Source organism: Mauremys reevesii, linkage group 21, assembly GCF_016161935.1.
Source record: "Mauremys reevesii isolate NIE-2019 linkage group 21, ASM1616193v1, whole genome shotgun sequence".
Classification (NCBI taxonomy): Eukaryota; Metazoa; Chordata; order Testudines; family Geoemydidae; genus Mauremys; species Mauremys reevesii.
Window position 1 is genome coordinate 13,760,403 of NC_052643.1, and position 16,188 is coordinate 13,776,590.

The following is a 16,188-nucleotide window of genomic DNA, read 5'->3' on the forward strand; positions in this document are numbered from 1 at the left end:
GTAAAATGCTGGTTTTCTGACTGATAGGTTGATCAAGCATGTCGGTGTTGTCTGACTAGTGCACGATGAGACCATGTACAGTAATGTGTCTCTGTGCTATTCAATGTCATTACATGTAATGGAAAATGCTCTTAGAGTTTTCATTTTTCTAGCAGTAATTAGAGAAAAGAAGTAAGGAGCATAGCTGCTGTTCTCACACACGTGAGTGCTGAGAGGACAGCCACAGACTGGGAAACACAGCAAATTACATCTCTGAATTTAAGGGTCCAGACTTATTTGTGTCTTTGTTAAAAACAAATTCCTAACCTCTTTGTCTCGAGCCTGCTGCTGTGTGGATATTTCCTGGCAAAGCCAAGCAGTTGCAATTGAGAGTCACACCACATCTTATGTGGTTATAAACATTAAGAACATTCTGCTGCTGTAATGTAACATTTTGTCATCTGTTTTGCTGATCTGAGTAATGCAAGTGCTAAAATAGTAGTGACAGCTGGTGTTGGGCACAGATCCAGATGTGCACAAAAGCGAATTAGCAGCTCCCCCCTGTTTCCATCCCCTGGACTAACAAGGAATGGAGGACCAAATTCTGCCCTGACATTGGTGCCAGTGAGAGGTACATTCTGGCACCAGGGCTGAATTTGACCAGTCACTTGGCTGAGATAATTAGGAAATGATTGTGTTCTTGAAAAATTCTCCACTGGACACTAATCAGAAATGGCCCCATGCCTGTTGGTGGTGTGTGTACTGGTTCTAATTGTGAAATGATTGGGGAGCAGTGAGAGAACTCTTGCTTCCTATGCTGAGGTGACTGGATTTATGTGGGGAGTTGTGTGTGCACTCCTGCACATGTCTCCCTGACTGTATGTTCAGCTGACTTACTGGGCGATAAAGGTTGAGACTGTCTGAAAATTCAGGAAATGACAGAGAATATGTGGAGTCCACAGTCCACCAAAAGCTTGTAACCATGGACATTTGTGAGTCATATAAATAGGAAAGAATGCAATATCTCAGCACAAGCTAAAACCGATGAATAATGGCCACAAGCTGCTGTTTGTGGAGGTGATACTAGCGTGTTTGCTAGATGCCACACACCTTTAAAAATTGGGTATGTTACTCTTTCTATTTATAAACCAGCTGTTTGTTTTCAAACTCACATCATGTGGAATGTCTCCATCCCACTCGATCAGTTTATCAGCTTCCACAAGTTCAGACTCTCCCTTCAAAAGATAAAGGTTGTGTCTATGGCACCTGAGGTCAAGTTTCACACCCAAATCCAAGGCTCCAGCATAATGAGGATTCACAGGATGCTTAAAATCCAATAAAAAATTGGCTTACCTGCTCCTTTCTTTTTTATTATATCACTTAGAATCATAGAAGATTAGGGTTGGGAGAGACCTCAGGAGGTCATCTAGTCTAATTCCCTGCTCAAAGCAGGACCAACCCCAACTAAATCATCCCAGCCAGGGCTTTGTCAAGCCGGGACTTACCTGATTCTGATCCCACTTACACCAGTTTCACAAACATGTTGCCCTATGGATGTGGTGCTACCCTGATTTACATTGGTGTGAGATCTGAATCTGGCCCAGTGTCTCTGATGATCCTCCACTATAGAGCTGCTGCTCTTGAGGTTCAGGAAGGTAGTTCTAAGCCGCCAGTCAAGATACCAAGCAGTCCTGTCCCTTTGGCTACTGTTCCCCAGATAAAGACTTCCACAGCTGCAGAAGAAGCCTCGTTCATATAACAATATAAGAAACCAATTGAAAAATGGTCATCTGAAAACCTTAAATCCCTCTTGTGCAGCTTTTTTTTTTTTTCTTTTGTCTTCCAGGCAAAGGGTGGGTTAGCGAGCCAGGCATATTCTCTTTTAGGACAGACTATAGCAGTAAGCCAAATATTTCTTTCTTTGAAGAGATTCTGTCTGGCACCCTTTTGTAGTAGAAAAATATCCAAGAGAGAAGATTTCCAAGAAGGAGGAGAGCAGAGAAGTAGTGAATAGAAAATAAAAATCTCTCCCTAGGCTGCTTCTAAAGAGAAGTGAATTATTGGCCTACACCAGCATGAAGTATTCAAATGGTATATCTGACAAAGTTTTGAGTTTAATACTGGTGGAGGTGTGAAGACTAGATCACTCAAAGATATTGCAGATTTTTGTTGGCATGGATTAGGCTTTTTCTGCCCAAGAGATGACCCTGGGTCTGGAATAGGAGCTAGATTTCTGAACTGTAATCCTCCAAGATGCATTGGTTAAACCATCCAGTGCTGCTGCTTTCTTCCTACATCAATACAGGTGATGTTTGGGCCTAGTTTTGAATGTGTTTGGACTAATTTATGGAAACCCTGTGAAATCACATCATTTTGGCTCAATTTGTTTTTGAGTTTGGGGACCTAAAATGGAAATAAAATCTCAAAAGGTGTCAACTGAGCCAGATGATTTAAAGGAAGGTTCACATGAAGTACAACTACCAAATGTCTCACCCATCTACCGTGTACCCACCTATCCAATGGACGTCCCAATCTGTGTGATACTGACCCCACTGGGAGATGCAAGGTTGGCTTCATACGTGGAAAGGACCTTGAGATTGTTGGATGAAAGTCTCTATAGCAGTGCAAAGTGTTGCTGTTAGGGAGTTACTGCAGCTCCAGGACAGCACCGACTGAATTAGAAGCACAATCAAATCCAGTCCTCCCACATGGTCGGGCAGAGCACATGATCAGCAGTCCATTGATAATGGTATGTTTGATACAGTACAATGGTAGTTTTCTTTGGTGATCCTGCTTCATTGACTGCACTTCTTCCCTTTGGTCCATAGACCATAGCATGGGTCCTGGGTCTTTCTTTTGTCTCTTTGAACTCTTTATTTTTGCAGCCACATGCATTGGTTCCATGCAATGCACATCTCCATAAATACATCAAACTTTTGTCATGCAGCTAGAGAAGGGCAGCAAGCAGGCATTTCAATATAGTACATGCCTATGGCTGGCACCTTAATATATTGAATAGCTTCTGGCAAACATATTCCGTAATGCTTCTGTAACACAGGCCCTATGCTGAGTTACTTCTTTGTAAAGTGTTAATGTAGGGTTATGCCTTCCAGTACCAAAGGTTCCCTCTGAGATCCTTTCATTACTAGATAAAAGAGATTAGTTGTGGTATCTATTCTTATGTTAACATCCAATGTCTTTTCTTTTGGGGACCTATGTTATGACCTTGCAGAGGGATAGATCTGACATAAATGCATATAACAGAGACAGAAATGCAATACAATACAATACATAACACGGTGGTTTGTTTTTGTTTATACCAACTGATCTCAATGAGACTGCGAGTTCCTTGGGGCAACGTCCTGCTTTTCCACCAGTCTGTAATGCTGTGTGTATTCCTGTCTTTTATACGGTGCTGGGGTGTACATGGCCCGTTACAGGCCAGTTCCGTGCATAGACGAGCTGTACAGTCAAAATGGCACAGAGCACAGTGAAGGACATCTGTAAAGTAATGATGAGGAGAGGGGTCTGAGAGGAGGAGGGGTTACAATGGGAGGAGAGCCTGATGCCTGCCTGCCTGTTATGAGCACCTGTGTTCCATTCTGAGTAATGCATGATAATCAGTCCCTTGATTAGACTGAAACGTGAGCCAGGGAAGAGCTGGGCTGACTCTCCCAATTGCGTTGCTTTGAGGCAAAACAAAGGTGAGTTAAGGACACAGCAAGTGACTTGACTCTGAATTTGGGAGCCGCTTTTGGTTAAATAACTCCATTTTGCATCTGTATTTAAACAGATTAAATATTATGAAATCGCAATAGCGAGTGTTGCTGTTTTCTTGAAGGATGGGGATAGAGATTGAAGAGCAGTTTTGACCTCTTCATCACATGAATAGTTTGGGCTCCAGAGTGACTCCAGCTCTGTGGTGGCTTTAGTGCTTCCACTGAAAAGCAAAATTCTCTCTCATCATTTCCCCGAGGGCTGGAGACGGCTTGCTTGCTTGCTTGCTCACCTTGATGGATCTGCCAGTTTCGTTGGTGTTTCTCCCTGGGCCTGGAACCAAATTTAAGGAGGAGGGTTATGAAGAGAAAAAATAAGATCCCGTTCCAAAAGCAAATCTGTCTGGGGCTGTATTGTGAATATTGGGTGGGATGCTGGTGGCTGGGAGTCTCCTGTTGTTGTTTGTTGTTTGTGTTACTGTAATAGTGCCTAGAAGTCCAAGTCATGGACCAAGAGCCTATTGTGCTGGGTGTTGTACAAACACTGAACAAAAAGACGGTCTCTACCCCGACGAGCTGACAAGAGTCCAGGCAATGTCAGACAGAGGAGCATGAGGGAACAATGAGACGATAATGATCAGTATGGTGGACGGATGGTCTTTTGCGTCACATTTCTGGAAAGCACACAGGGCCCCGTTCTACAGCCCTTACTCCTGTGCATAATCTCATCGGCTACAACAGATCTACTCATGCGAGTAAAGACCAGGCCCAGGCAGGATGGGATTAGCTCCCTGCAACAGCTTGAGAGCAATGGTCCTTACAAGACTGATTTCTCCTATGTAGCCAGCATGCTTCTGAACACCTCTTTGCGGTCACTGCATCCCTTTGTACCCGAGGATAGCAGTCCCTGTGTGAGGTTTGATTCAGTCGTCGTGTAAGGGCTTCGAGAACCTCGGGTGAAAGGTGCGGCGGAAGTGGAAAGCATTGTTTCGTTTTCATCAAGAGCACCACCTATCGGCCAGGCGCGGTGAAGGAGGCCACCCAGCACAGTCAGGATAGAGAGGCTCTAAAGCAGGGGCCACCGTATTAAGAAGAAAATGTGTATTTGATTACGAATTGGAAGTATTGCCCCTGAGCAGCACCCTGCAGAGGGTAAACTGAAGTACCTGCATCAGTCCCATTGCTGCCTCCCCTGCCGCTCCAGGAACCACTCTGCCCAATCGCAGCTGTTCAGCAGCTCCCGCACTGGCTGCTTCTTGCATTGCAGGGCAGGGGTAAGAGTAATTCCGGCTGCTCCACTTCTTGCTTCCCTGCTGGACTTTGGGAGCTCCCAGGACAGGAGCTCAGCTGGCCCTGCCTGAACCTGGGGCAGTGCCTAGTGAAGGACGAGTCCCCTCTGCCACCCAGGGCAGCCTAGGGGAAATGGAAGGGAGAAACTGACAACTAAAAGCTGGTTACAACTCCCTGATGCTCTCCCCCAGACCCAGCCCAAGTGCGGCCACTTCTCCTCTATGCCATGTGCCCTAGGGCCGGGGGGACTCCTCACCCTCTGGGAGAATCCTGGGAAGGGGCCTTTCAGGTGGTTGCCTCTCCATTTGCCCCATCTCAGGCAAGTGGGATGGATGATCTGCCCCAAAGTATTAATTGGAATCCCTTGATCTTTCTGAATCAACATCTTCAGACCCTCCGGCTGTAGTGGTTGGACACTGCAGCTTGGCACTGAAAGCCTAAGCCTGTCCGGGCACATGCCAACAGCAGCTTCCCCTTTCCCCGCATTGCCTGTGTGTCGTCTGGGTGACCAAAGCACCGGAGAGAGCATCAGCAGCAAAATATGGGTTGGTGTTCTTAAACAGGAAGAGGATGGAAAACCTGAGGGTGATGGGAGCAAATGGGGAGGGGGATGAGCAGAGGGGAGCTCCTGCTGAGAGGAGACCAAAAAAAGAGATGAAAAACCTGCTGCCCCCGGGTAATTCTCTCACTGTTGGAACCTGCTGTATTTTACCTAGACTTTATCACAATGGATGTGTGGCATAACAGAGCCCTAACAACTCCAGATTGCCCAGAGGGTGGGAGGGGAACAGAATGAGAAAAAAGTGACCACAGACCAATTATTTTTTCTTCCAGTGTCTCCCAGTCCCATTCTGTGCTACTGATTTCCAAGGGGAATCTGCACAGCGGGACAATCGATCCGGGTCAATATGCATGTTTGCACTGCTTTGAGCTATTAGCAGTCTGTCTGATTCTGCAACTTGGTGCTTCGCTGATTCCACTGCCGCTCAGTCTCAGTATTTCCTATAATTGCTGTAATCAACTTTAACAAACTGGTACTGAAGATAAAGTAGCCCAATCCCACATGCACTCCTTTTTAGAGATTTTAATTAACCTTTCCTCCTGCATCCCTGCTTTGTAATCCAGGCTAATCACCACAGAGATTAAAATTGGCACTGGATTTTTATTCAAATACAGCAAACCCCAAAAGCATATCTACTGCCTGGGCTTACAGCTGGGATTTATCTTCTCCTCTCGCTCCTCCTCCTCCTCCTCAGCCTTTCATAGGAGAGAAACTGCCTCTGTGCAAATGGTTCAGTAATTTGCAATCTGCTGCTGCCCTCTCTCCAGTAAAACTCTCTGATAGGGAATTCTTGTTAGAGATGGAGATCTGCCCCTACACAGCTCCTCTCCTAGGCTCCAATCTCAATTCCATGCCTTCCTTGTAGCAACTATGTCTGGAAAAAAGAGATAAGAGAAAAGCCACCTGCAGGAATTGAAGAACCACTGGATTATATCATGCTCCAATATATGGTTTAAAAGCTGCACTGCATCCTCCAGTCAAATGCAGTGCAGTGCACCATGAAGGTGACGCCTACCTGTTAAATTTAAGTTATTGTCACAGTGGTCACAATGTTGAACCTCCTTCGGCAAAATATTCAAGACAAGAATGGAAAATGTCCTGCCGTTTCACAGCTCTGCAGTCCACGTCTGTGTGAGTATGTCCATGCGGCTGTAGAAGCGACAATGCAGGACTGCTGAATGGCACAGCTAAGATCAGCCCTACCATCTTGCAGAGCATATATACTGTTAGCCCTAGCAGCAGCTCTGGAGTGTGCATGAAGGTGCCGCTTCTCTCTCCTTCTCCATATTAGCAAATTGTTTGATTTGCAGAGCTACACTGTGACATCCCTTCTAAAGTCGTAAAACTGAAGATTCCTTTGGAGATAAAATTGTTGTCTTCACATCCAAGGTCTGAGGGATTAGAGGTTTTATTTGTTCACTGGGCCATACAGTATATATCCAAAAACAACTCTGCTGATACAGAGGGAGATAAGATACTCCAGAGGCAGAAAAAGAAGAGGATTGGTTAGGTGAGAAGTGTGTGGTGGGAAATGTGCTGCATACTCCTGCTGCTGGAACCGCGAGGGGATTGTGTTTGAAGCATTGGCCTCTCTCCAAAGCAAAGGTGGGAAGGGGTACGATAGACAGCATATGCTTACAAAGGTTTGAAATGTGCAATTATGAAGGGGAAGAGGAGCTATTTGGGGGGAAGCTTAAGAATAAATTTAGGTGGAACATCAGGAACATTTCCTGATGGTGAGATCTCTTGGGTGTGCAGCAGTCTCCAGGGGAAATGGTGGAAGCATCAGCAGTTGACATATTTAAATCTAGACTGGACAATGTATTAACAAATGTACCGGAGGGAACAATGTAGATGACTCACTAGGTCCCTCAGTCATTTCTGAGATTCTGTGATTTCAAATACATTGAACAGTGCATTGTCTTATGCCAGGTCCAGCTGCACTTGGCTTTCCCTGAGGTACATATAGTCTAAATGGGTCCCATATTTGACTCCATGCAAGATTTTCTGCCGGACATTGTTAATATCCACCACTTTTCTCATTCCTTCCTTGTTTTCCTTTTCTTAGTTTGGCCCTTCCCCTTTCACTCCTATTCACCATTGTTTGGACAAACACGCTGTACTTGGAAACCCCACTGAAATGCACACACGTCTTTATTACTAACACCATAAACTCCGTGCTTTATTTCTCCATGCTGTATTGTGTCCTTATGGGCAGGCTCATCAGACAGCCCAGACGGGATGGGCCGTAATTACTCTTTCACCCCAGAAGGCCACTGGTTAATGCAGTTACCACCCATGTTGTACCTGTTTTGTGCCAGATGACTACACTCACTAGGGTTGTTAATCAAGCACATATTCACTTAAAAAAAAAAAAAGGGATTTTCAGAAGTGCTTCGTGTTGGCCTAACTCTACTCCCATTGAAAACAATGATCAAATTCCCATTGACTCCCATGGGGGCAGAGTTAGGCACTCTTGAAAGTCACACGCAGCTTGTGAATTATTCCCATAACTCTGTGAATCACCTGAAGGTTGGGATCTTTACTCCAGCTGTTAAAATGTGTAGGGGCTCGGCTTTCCAGTTCTCCCTGCACAGCTGTTGGATTGGCCTTTGCAACATCAGTCCAAAACCAAAAGCAGAGAAATCCCATCTTCTTTCCCACACTGAAACCTCCACCCAAGGGAGCCAAACATGAACAGGCAGATCTCAGATACATTGACTTATTGGAGAACTGCAGCTCTCAAAGCCTGTGTACATATTGACAAAGAAATGTAGGCTCTGGGGCGTGCTAAACAAATGGGCAGTTGTTTTACACAAACCATATTGACCCAAATCCCTTTAGTAATACAATGAGCTCCTTGACAGCGCTTAGAGCTTGCTAACATTTCTTAAAGGATAGGTTACAGGAATGTATGTAGTGTTGTTGTAGCTTTCATAGAATAGAATAGAATATCAGGGTTGGAAGGGACCTCAGGAGATCATCTAGTCCAACCCCCTGCTCAAAGCAGGACTAATCCCCAGGTTTTTTTTTATTTTTATTTTTTTTAACTCCAGTTCCCTAAATGGCCGCCTCAAGGATTGAACTCTCAACCCTAGCTGTGTCAGTCCCAGGATATTAGAGGGACAGGTTGGGTGAGGTATTATCTTTTATTGGAGTGAGACAAGCTTTCGAGCCGCACAGAGCTCTTCTTCAACTTGGTTCTCCTACAGCAGAAGTTGGTCCGATAAAAGATATGACCTTGCCCGCCTTGTCTCTCTATAGGAGTATCAGGGCTCATTGGGTAAAATCGTTGCAATAAGGGAAGTAGAACACCAAGGGCCTGATCCTTCATTCCAGCCGAACTCAGCACAGGGAGGAAGAGCAAGGTAGGTTTAAGACACCTTTATGCTGGTGAGGATAAGGGTTGGCAGGGGGGTGGTTTGCTACTAGCCCTGAGAGTATTGGTGCTTGCACCCGGATTCTGACCATGCCCCCTGTGCTCGGGGGTGGGAGTGACATGGTGTAGGTGAGCTCTGTACCACCCAGGGATTTCCTATGCACCTGTTAACTCCCTGGGGGCTGGTTCTTTGGGGTTCATGGCTCTGGTGGAGCAGCACCAATAGCCTGTTGCAGAACAAAGAGTCTGGCCCCATGGCTTCTTTCCCTTCAATCCCTGTTGCCACTGGAGGGTATTGTCGAAGTTCCGTGTGTATGTGAGAGAGGGAGAGGATGTGAATTCAGTGCTGGTGGCAGGTGCCGGATGGACAGCCTGGGGACTGAGATCTGCGGTTTGTCCACAGAACAGGTGGACATGGGCAGCTTCCGGACAAGATGCCCCAACATGGCATCACCCTGCACCTGGCAGGACCACCTTGGGGTATGTAGACTAGATCAGTATCCAAATTTGCTCAGTCTTTGGTTCCTCTCTTAAGAGTGCTAGTGGGGGTGCCAGTTTAGTACCCATTGTAACAGTGTTTTTTATTTTGAGGACACTTGCTGGACTGAGAGCCACCAAATTTGACTGTTGGTGTGTTGATTGTTTTTCCTCCTTATCCAGCTTATGCCCTGTCTGTTGATGTGTTACTTCACTGCAGTAATCTCTCTCCTTTTGTGACATCTCGGTCCCCAAAATGCAGCATCACAGGCAGAAGCTGGGCTTGAAAGGAAGGGAAACTCCCATAAATAGCTCATAAATAACAGTGATAGTAAAGCTGCATACAGAAAACCACAAGTAAATGAACCTGCTTTCAACCAGATCCTCTCTTTTCTCAGCCTTGTCTTCATCAGTGAGAGCTAATTTCACCTTTAATGGTTTTCTGAGACTCGCCAGCTGTCTCGAACCAGAGAAAGTGTTCAAGTGTCCTCTAGATTTTCACTGGAGGTGGATAAGATGCTTCAAGTTTCTGAACTGTGCCAGTTGAGACTGTACCAAAGCTGGTGACTGTAGAATGTTTCTTTACTTTGCTAGTTTTCTCTCTGCTAGTGGGACAATGGCCTTCAAGCTAAGCACTAAAATAATGGGTCAGATGGAGGAAATTTTCTGACTGTTTAATAATTCCAGCCTGTGCTCATATTGCCCCTGGACCACATGAGCAGGAACATGTTTGCTAGGTCCCTCTCCTTCCAGCCGTCGTGGCTAGAGGAAACAAGCACAAATAACAGGTTGGCAACTGTTGGATTCTCTGTAGGTTTTTCTATGTAATTTACATTTAATTCATTTTGGGGAGCAGGGAGTTTCTCCCTTTCCTCCTCATTCTCCATGCAAAGGACTTGATCTTCTGGCCAAAGATCCTTCTGTGGCGCTCATCAGCACAGCTTCTACATCAGAGGGTCCCTTTGCCATCAAGGCGAGGTAACCCATCCCTCCCCAGAGGTCTCCTTGTGTTATCTATGCAGTGCCTTCAGCCACGATGGACTATGGGAGTAAGGTGTCATTCTCAGATCCCATGCTGCAAGCACGGTGCTGTTTTGTTGCTAGGCCTTCCAGATAACAAACTGGTTTATCCACCCTGCATAGAGTAAATACATGACAGGCTTTAGGACCTTGTAGAAGCTAAGTCTTGCAAAGACTTAGGAAGGAAGGTGTTTTAGCTGGAGCTAGGTTGGCTTGGCAGGCACTTTAGGCTTTCACCACAGCCTTTCCCCTGAAATACTGGTATGCTCAGAAAATGTGGGAAGGGTACCAACTGGAGCAAGATTTCGCATCAGAATTTTTAAATTGTTTTTACTTTAAAAGATACCACTTTATTTATTTTTTTTTTAAATGCCTTCTTCCCCCGCGAGACGGCGCTGCTCATCAACAGTGTCTGTTGAAATGGACATTTCTCCTGGGAGTCAATGAGAATAACTAGCTGTTAATAGCCAAAGTTTTTTTTTTTAATCCACAGCCTGGAACATGGTGTATCTTGTTCATATAAAGATATTAATAGAAAATCCACATGTGGTGGGAGCCTGGAGGGAAGTGTTATCCGGCCATTTGAGCTGGAGACCAGAAGTCAGGACTCCTGGGTTCTTTTCCTGACTGGGAGGGGAGTGTGATTTAGAGGTTGGAGCCGGGCGACAGTGAGGGCTCTTCGTGTTTACCCGTGGCATTGTCACTGACTGCTCTGTGACTTTAGCCAAGTCACTCGACCTCTCTGAGCCTTAGTCCCACCACTGACTAATGACCGGGACCTTCGCCACATGTGTGGTGCCGCATAGTTTATTAACATTTTGCAGATGCTCTGAAGCCCCCAGGTGAAAGGTGCTAGAAGGAAATGACAGCGTTTCTAGTATACTCTGTAACTGAGCCATAGGAGCACAAACCAGGTTCTTTTTGTGGTTTTAGGAAGCACTCTGTCCTTCGAGGGTTAGGGTTATTTAGTCACGCTTTTCAAAGAAAAGTTGAAGACTGATTAGATCCCTTGCACAGTCACAGCTGTTGAATCAATCAGCAGGGGGGCAAGAAAGGAATGAAAACAGTTCGGACTGGCAGGTCCTAATGCTGGCAGGTAGAGGGGATTCCAGATATGATTCAAGTGTGTGCTGGGACAAGCTCCTGCAAATGGCTTACATGCAAAGGCACAAGCACTTACAGGAAACACCCTAGAATGACTAACTGAGGAATTGTTTCTCAGTGTTATTTATATTCAGTGCTGACGTGTATTTGTTCATCACGCAGCCAGGCCATATCACTCTGCTGCTGGCTTGACCTATGTGCTAGGTTGGTGATGTCTGCCTCACTGTACTTTTATGTATCCAAAATGAATCGCTTCCTCTGCTGCTGCTCGCTGTGTAGGGTGAGGTAAGATACGGTAGCTGTCACTGAGTAAATCCATCAGGGGATCTCCATGGCAGTGTATTGGCCAGCACAGCAGGACTCTCAGGAATGCTCTCCCCTTGTGTACTGTAAATCCTGTACACTGGAAACCTCCCAAGTCCATAAGCCCGGTGCACAGAAATTCAGTTCCTGCCTTAACTGTTTTATTTATTTCATCACATTTCCCTTTTAAAAGCTCCTGGAAGACTGACTAAGAATGGGGAGGCCCAGGCTGAGAGAGGAGGGTGGGTTTGACAGGCTTAGTAGAGGGAAGGTTGGGTGTCATCAGCCAGGAAGAAGAGAGGCTTTGAAGAGCCTGTACTCTGTGCGTTGCCTGTGCAGTAGGGAAAGTGAGTTGGCTCTGATAGAAGCAAATCCATGTTCAAATTAAATTGAACGACAAAGCACTGGGTATGATGTTTCCCCACAGAGGGACACGAAAGCTCATGCTCCAATACGTCTGTTAGTCTATAAGGTGCCACAGGACTCTCTGGTGCTTTTACAGATCCAGACTAACACGGCTCCCCCCTCTGATACTTGACAGAGGGGCTGTGATTGTGGTTTAAGGACACACGCAAGCAGCCACTACTGTTTATCTCCCGAAATGAACCCAAAGCCACCTACATAAACTAGAACAGCACATGCCTGTGTTCCTAATAGCCAGCATGACTCTCCTTGGACCTAGTGTTTATGAGCCAGGGTCCTGGCTTTGGTCAGTTGTCACCATCTGATCTTTTCTTTTTAGTTTATTTATTTTAGACTCCTATGGTAGGAGTGTTGTTTGTCCTCCTCCCACTCAGCTCTGAAGAACAGGACGTGCAGCCTCATGTTTGGTAATTGCTGTGCTCTTTCTTCCAAGTTACTTCTGTTATTCATTGTGTTGCTGGCATGAGGGTAATGAAGGTGCTTGCAGGGGAAAGGTATCCTTAGTTGTACTCTGTGCTGTGAAACTCATGTCTTGGGATGCACCAGGCTGACGTAACTCATCTTCCTTGTTGTTCGGTTCAGTGGGGCCAGCTACACTGTAGTTGCTGCTCCTCTGTATATTTCCAAATGGCTTTTCCCCATGTTCTGTCACCTGATACTATCCTAACCACTCTTCTACTGAAAATCTTGCTCCTGAGTTCTTGGCTATTGTAATTCTCTTCTTTATGGTCTCCCATATAGCATGCAATAGTGTTACTCCAGAAAGGCCAGGCTACCTAAAGGAAGAATTTGTTTTGGTTTGAGAACCTATTATTACAAATTAGAAAAAACAAGTGATCTAACAAAAGGTCTCACATTTTCAACAGTCTCCTAGGATTATTGTTGTTTCCTGTTACAGACAGGAGAGAAGGGCATTTCATGATACTAGCCTTTCTTTTCCATTGTCGTTTTCAAATTTCAGTTGAAATGTCTTTGTTTCTACAGTATTTAATGACAACTATGTACGACTTAGTCATTGTGGAACAGGAATGAATTTCTTGTTTTTAAACACAAACTGTCTACTTCTTTTATAGTCTTAAATATGAGGTGGGATAGGATGTGTGCCCAAGAAATAATGGATTGGTTAACATTTGAACCCTTGAAAGAATGCTCATTGTTTGGAGGAAAAAATCAAGATTGTTCTGGCAAGGAGAATGGCTTTTATTCAAGCCCAGATAGTTTCAATTATTGAAATGGAAACGCAGAGGTATGCTGGCCAAATGGGTTTCTCTATGTAGAAAGCGTTGCCTCAGTTTGTCCTAGTTTGTTTTGGTGTGAGAGCCAGGGTACCATGGATATCTGTGCAGTAGAAGGAACTAGAAAGGGCAGACAAAATTGCAACACACATTTCAGATGTGGGGTCAAGTTGACTTTAAACAAATGGCATTACATTATGAAAAAATCCTCATACAAGTCCATTATACACAATCTCTGTGGGATAGGATGGTTTTCTTTGCTTTCTGGCCTCTAATGACATGTAGAATTACTGAGCACAGATTAAATATCTGTCACCTTCCACCCCAGGGTTAGCTGTATGGCAACAACAGGTAAAGTGAGACCTGTAGTTTGGAAATTTTAAGTGCTTTGGAAAAATTTGGGATGAAAGAGCTCAATAATAACAATATTCAAGGTGTTCTTCAGCCAGCCCCATCTTTATTACAAAGTAAATTGCATGGAACCTGGTCTGTCTTGCTCAGAAAGATGAAAGGCCGAGTCAACCCTGCTAGGATCCCAACCTGTAATTCCAGGGAATCTAGGGATTTAAAACTTGCTGCTTTAAGGTATTCTTTTTGGCTGTAGTCCGTAAATGTTAGATGTTTACTCTTGTCATTATTATAAATAATTTAATATGTATATAGCAAATGGGATAGCCCAGCCTGTTTAGAGGGAGAACAAGGAGGATTTAGAGTATGTACAGATCTTCTTTAGGCCTCAGAGATGGGATTTCCCCCTGGAGTATTCCAGTAGTTTAATTCAGTCCATCTCTACTCTCTTTATCCTGAGAGGACATTCAGATATCTGAAAGTTGCACAGTGTAACTGATCCCCTAGTGGGGACGGCACTGTTGGAGAGTCAAGTCTGAAGGATGGTTTATTTTGAATGACTTGTGATGTACATTGGTGCTCTTTGCATGTCCGTCCTTGTGATTTTCACAATGGCCTGAATGGTTAAATCTGATGGTTAATGGTTAAACCTCAGCTCTGGAGACAGCGAACAGCCAGGAGAAATGCTAAGGTTTCTACAAAAACAACAAGGAGTCCAGTGGCACCTTAAAGACTAACAGATTTATTTGGGCATAAGCTTTTGTGGGTAAAAACCTCACTTCTTCAGAACACAGGTCCTCCCTTCTCTGTATGGACACTAAAGCTCAACTTTGCCAAAGCCTGCAGGCAACATCTGATGCACGCACACAAGTTGTAGATTTGCCAGTGCCAGCCCGACTTGCTTGTGTGCATGGGGTGTCATGCAGATAAGTCAAGTGTGCACAAGATGTGCATAACATTTTGAAAAGTTAGGCCATCATAAAAGTAGGGATTTTTCCATGTGATGTTGGCCAACATTCCCTCTCCCTCCCTGAGTTATCTGCATGGCTGCAGCTCACAGCCCAAGAGGTGTTGTATGTATATATTGTGGGACACACGTTCATCCTGAAGCATACCAAAGAATGCATATGAATATTAAATGTTGTTATTGAGCACTTCTTACTTGCTAAGGTTTCTGTTCCTCTTCCCATCTGCAGATGTTGATGAGTGCCAAGTTCACAACGGGGGCTGCCAGCACAGATGTGTGAATACCCTGGGATCCTATTACTGTGAGTGCAAACCAGGCTTTCGCCTGCACACTGATGGCAGGACCTGCCTTGGTAAGTTGAAGCTTTCGTTCTTTTCATAGCATCTAATTCTCCTTTTTATCCCCCACCGTGCAGCACTGCGTGGAGCACAAACATGGTTTCCTTCTACCCACCCCTCTTTCTTCCATTGTCCATGCAAGGCAGTGACATGTTGAGAGGACAGAAATCAATTGCTGATTTATTAGTGTTTGTTTCTGCTTCTGCTCCAGTGGCTATGAGGCATGACATTTTCAAAACCAACCAACCCAAAAAAATTACTGTTTTGAATCTCAACCCCCCACCCCCCAACAAACAAACAAACAAACCAGCAAGGTTTCTTGTTAAGTTAATTTGGGTAAAAGGTTCAGGTTAGTCATTATTTTATCTGAAATGATTTGCCCATTGCTTCAGGGAATGCACTCTTGTTGCCTAGATGTATCGAACGAGGCTAATAAGCATGATGGTGTGGTTTTCGTTAATGCTGTCATTGTGGCCCTACTAACCTCAGAACCAACAAGATTAGCTCCATGTGTGCCCTGCTTGGGTTTGAGGCTGACCCCAGTTATTACGTACAGTAATCTGTTCTGAAGGATGTCGTCTAATCCAAAACCAAATATTAGTGAACACTCTAAAGATGTGGGAGCCAAGTTAGGTGCAGTGAGAAGGCGTTTGAGAGTTGCAGGCCCGTTCGTGCTTGGGATGCTGATGAATCCAGCTGGCAGTGGAGAAAGTGTTTTAGAGAAAGGAAAAAGAAACCTGTTCTACTCAGGCAGAGCCATGATCTGTCAAGCAGTATTTCATAAGAGGTTCAGTTTGAGGATGGTATCTTACATTGACTACATATTGCACCTTTTGCTCGATAGAAACAAACATAGAACATCAGGATTGGAAGGGACCTCAGGAGGTCATCTAGTCCAAACCCCTGCTCAAAGCAGGACCAATCCCCAGATGGATTTTTGTCCCAGATCCCTAAGTGGCCTCCTCAAGGACTGAACTCACAACCCTGGGTTTAGCAGGCTAATGCTCAAACCAGTGAGCTATCCCTCCCCTTATAGCTGTATACTAA

At 44.9% G+C, this 16,188-nt stretch overlaps 1 protein-coding gene across 23 annotated transcripts in view; it reads left to right on the plus strand.

Annotated features, from left to right (window-relative positions):
• The window catches only part of MEGF6 (multiple EGF like domains 6), a 231,718-nt gene that overhangs the window by 145,023 nt on the left and 70,507 nt on the right, over positions 1-16,188 (plus strand). For all 23 annotated transcript variants that reach the window (XM_039509411.1, XM_039509408.1, XM_039509409.1 and 20 more), the window contains one exon: positions 15,033-15,155. In XM_039509411.1, the coding sequence (XP_039365345.1) occupies positions 15,033-15,155 (123 nt within the window). The remainder of the gene's footprint in view (positions 1-15,032; positions 15,156-16,188) is intronic.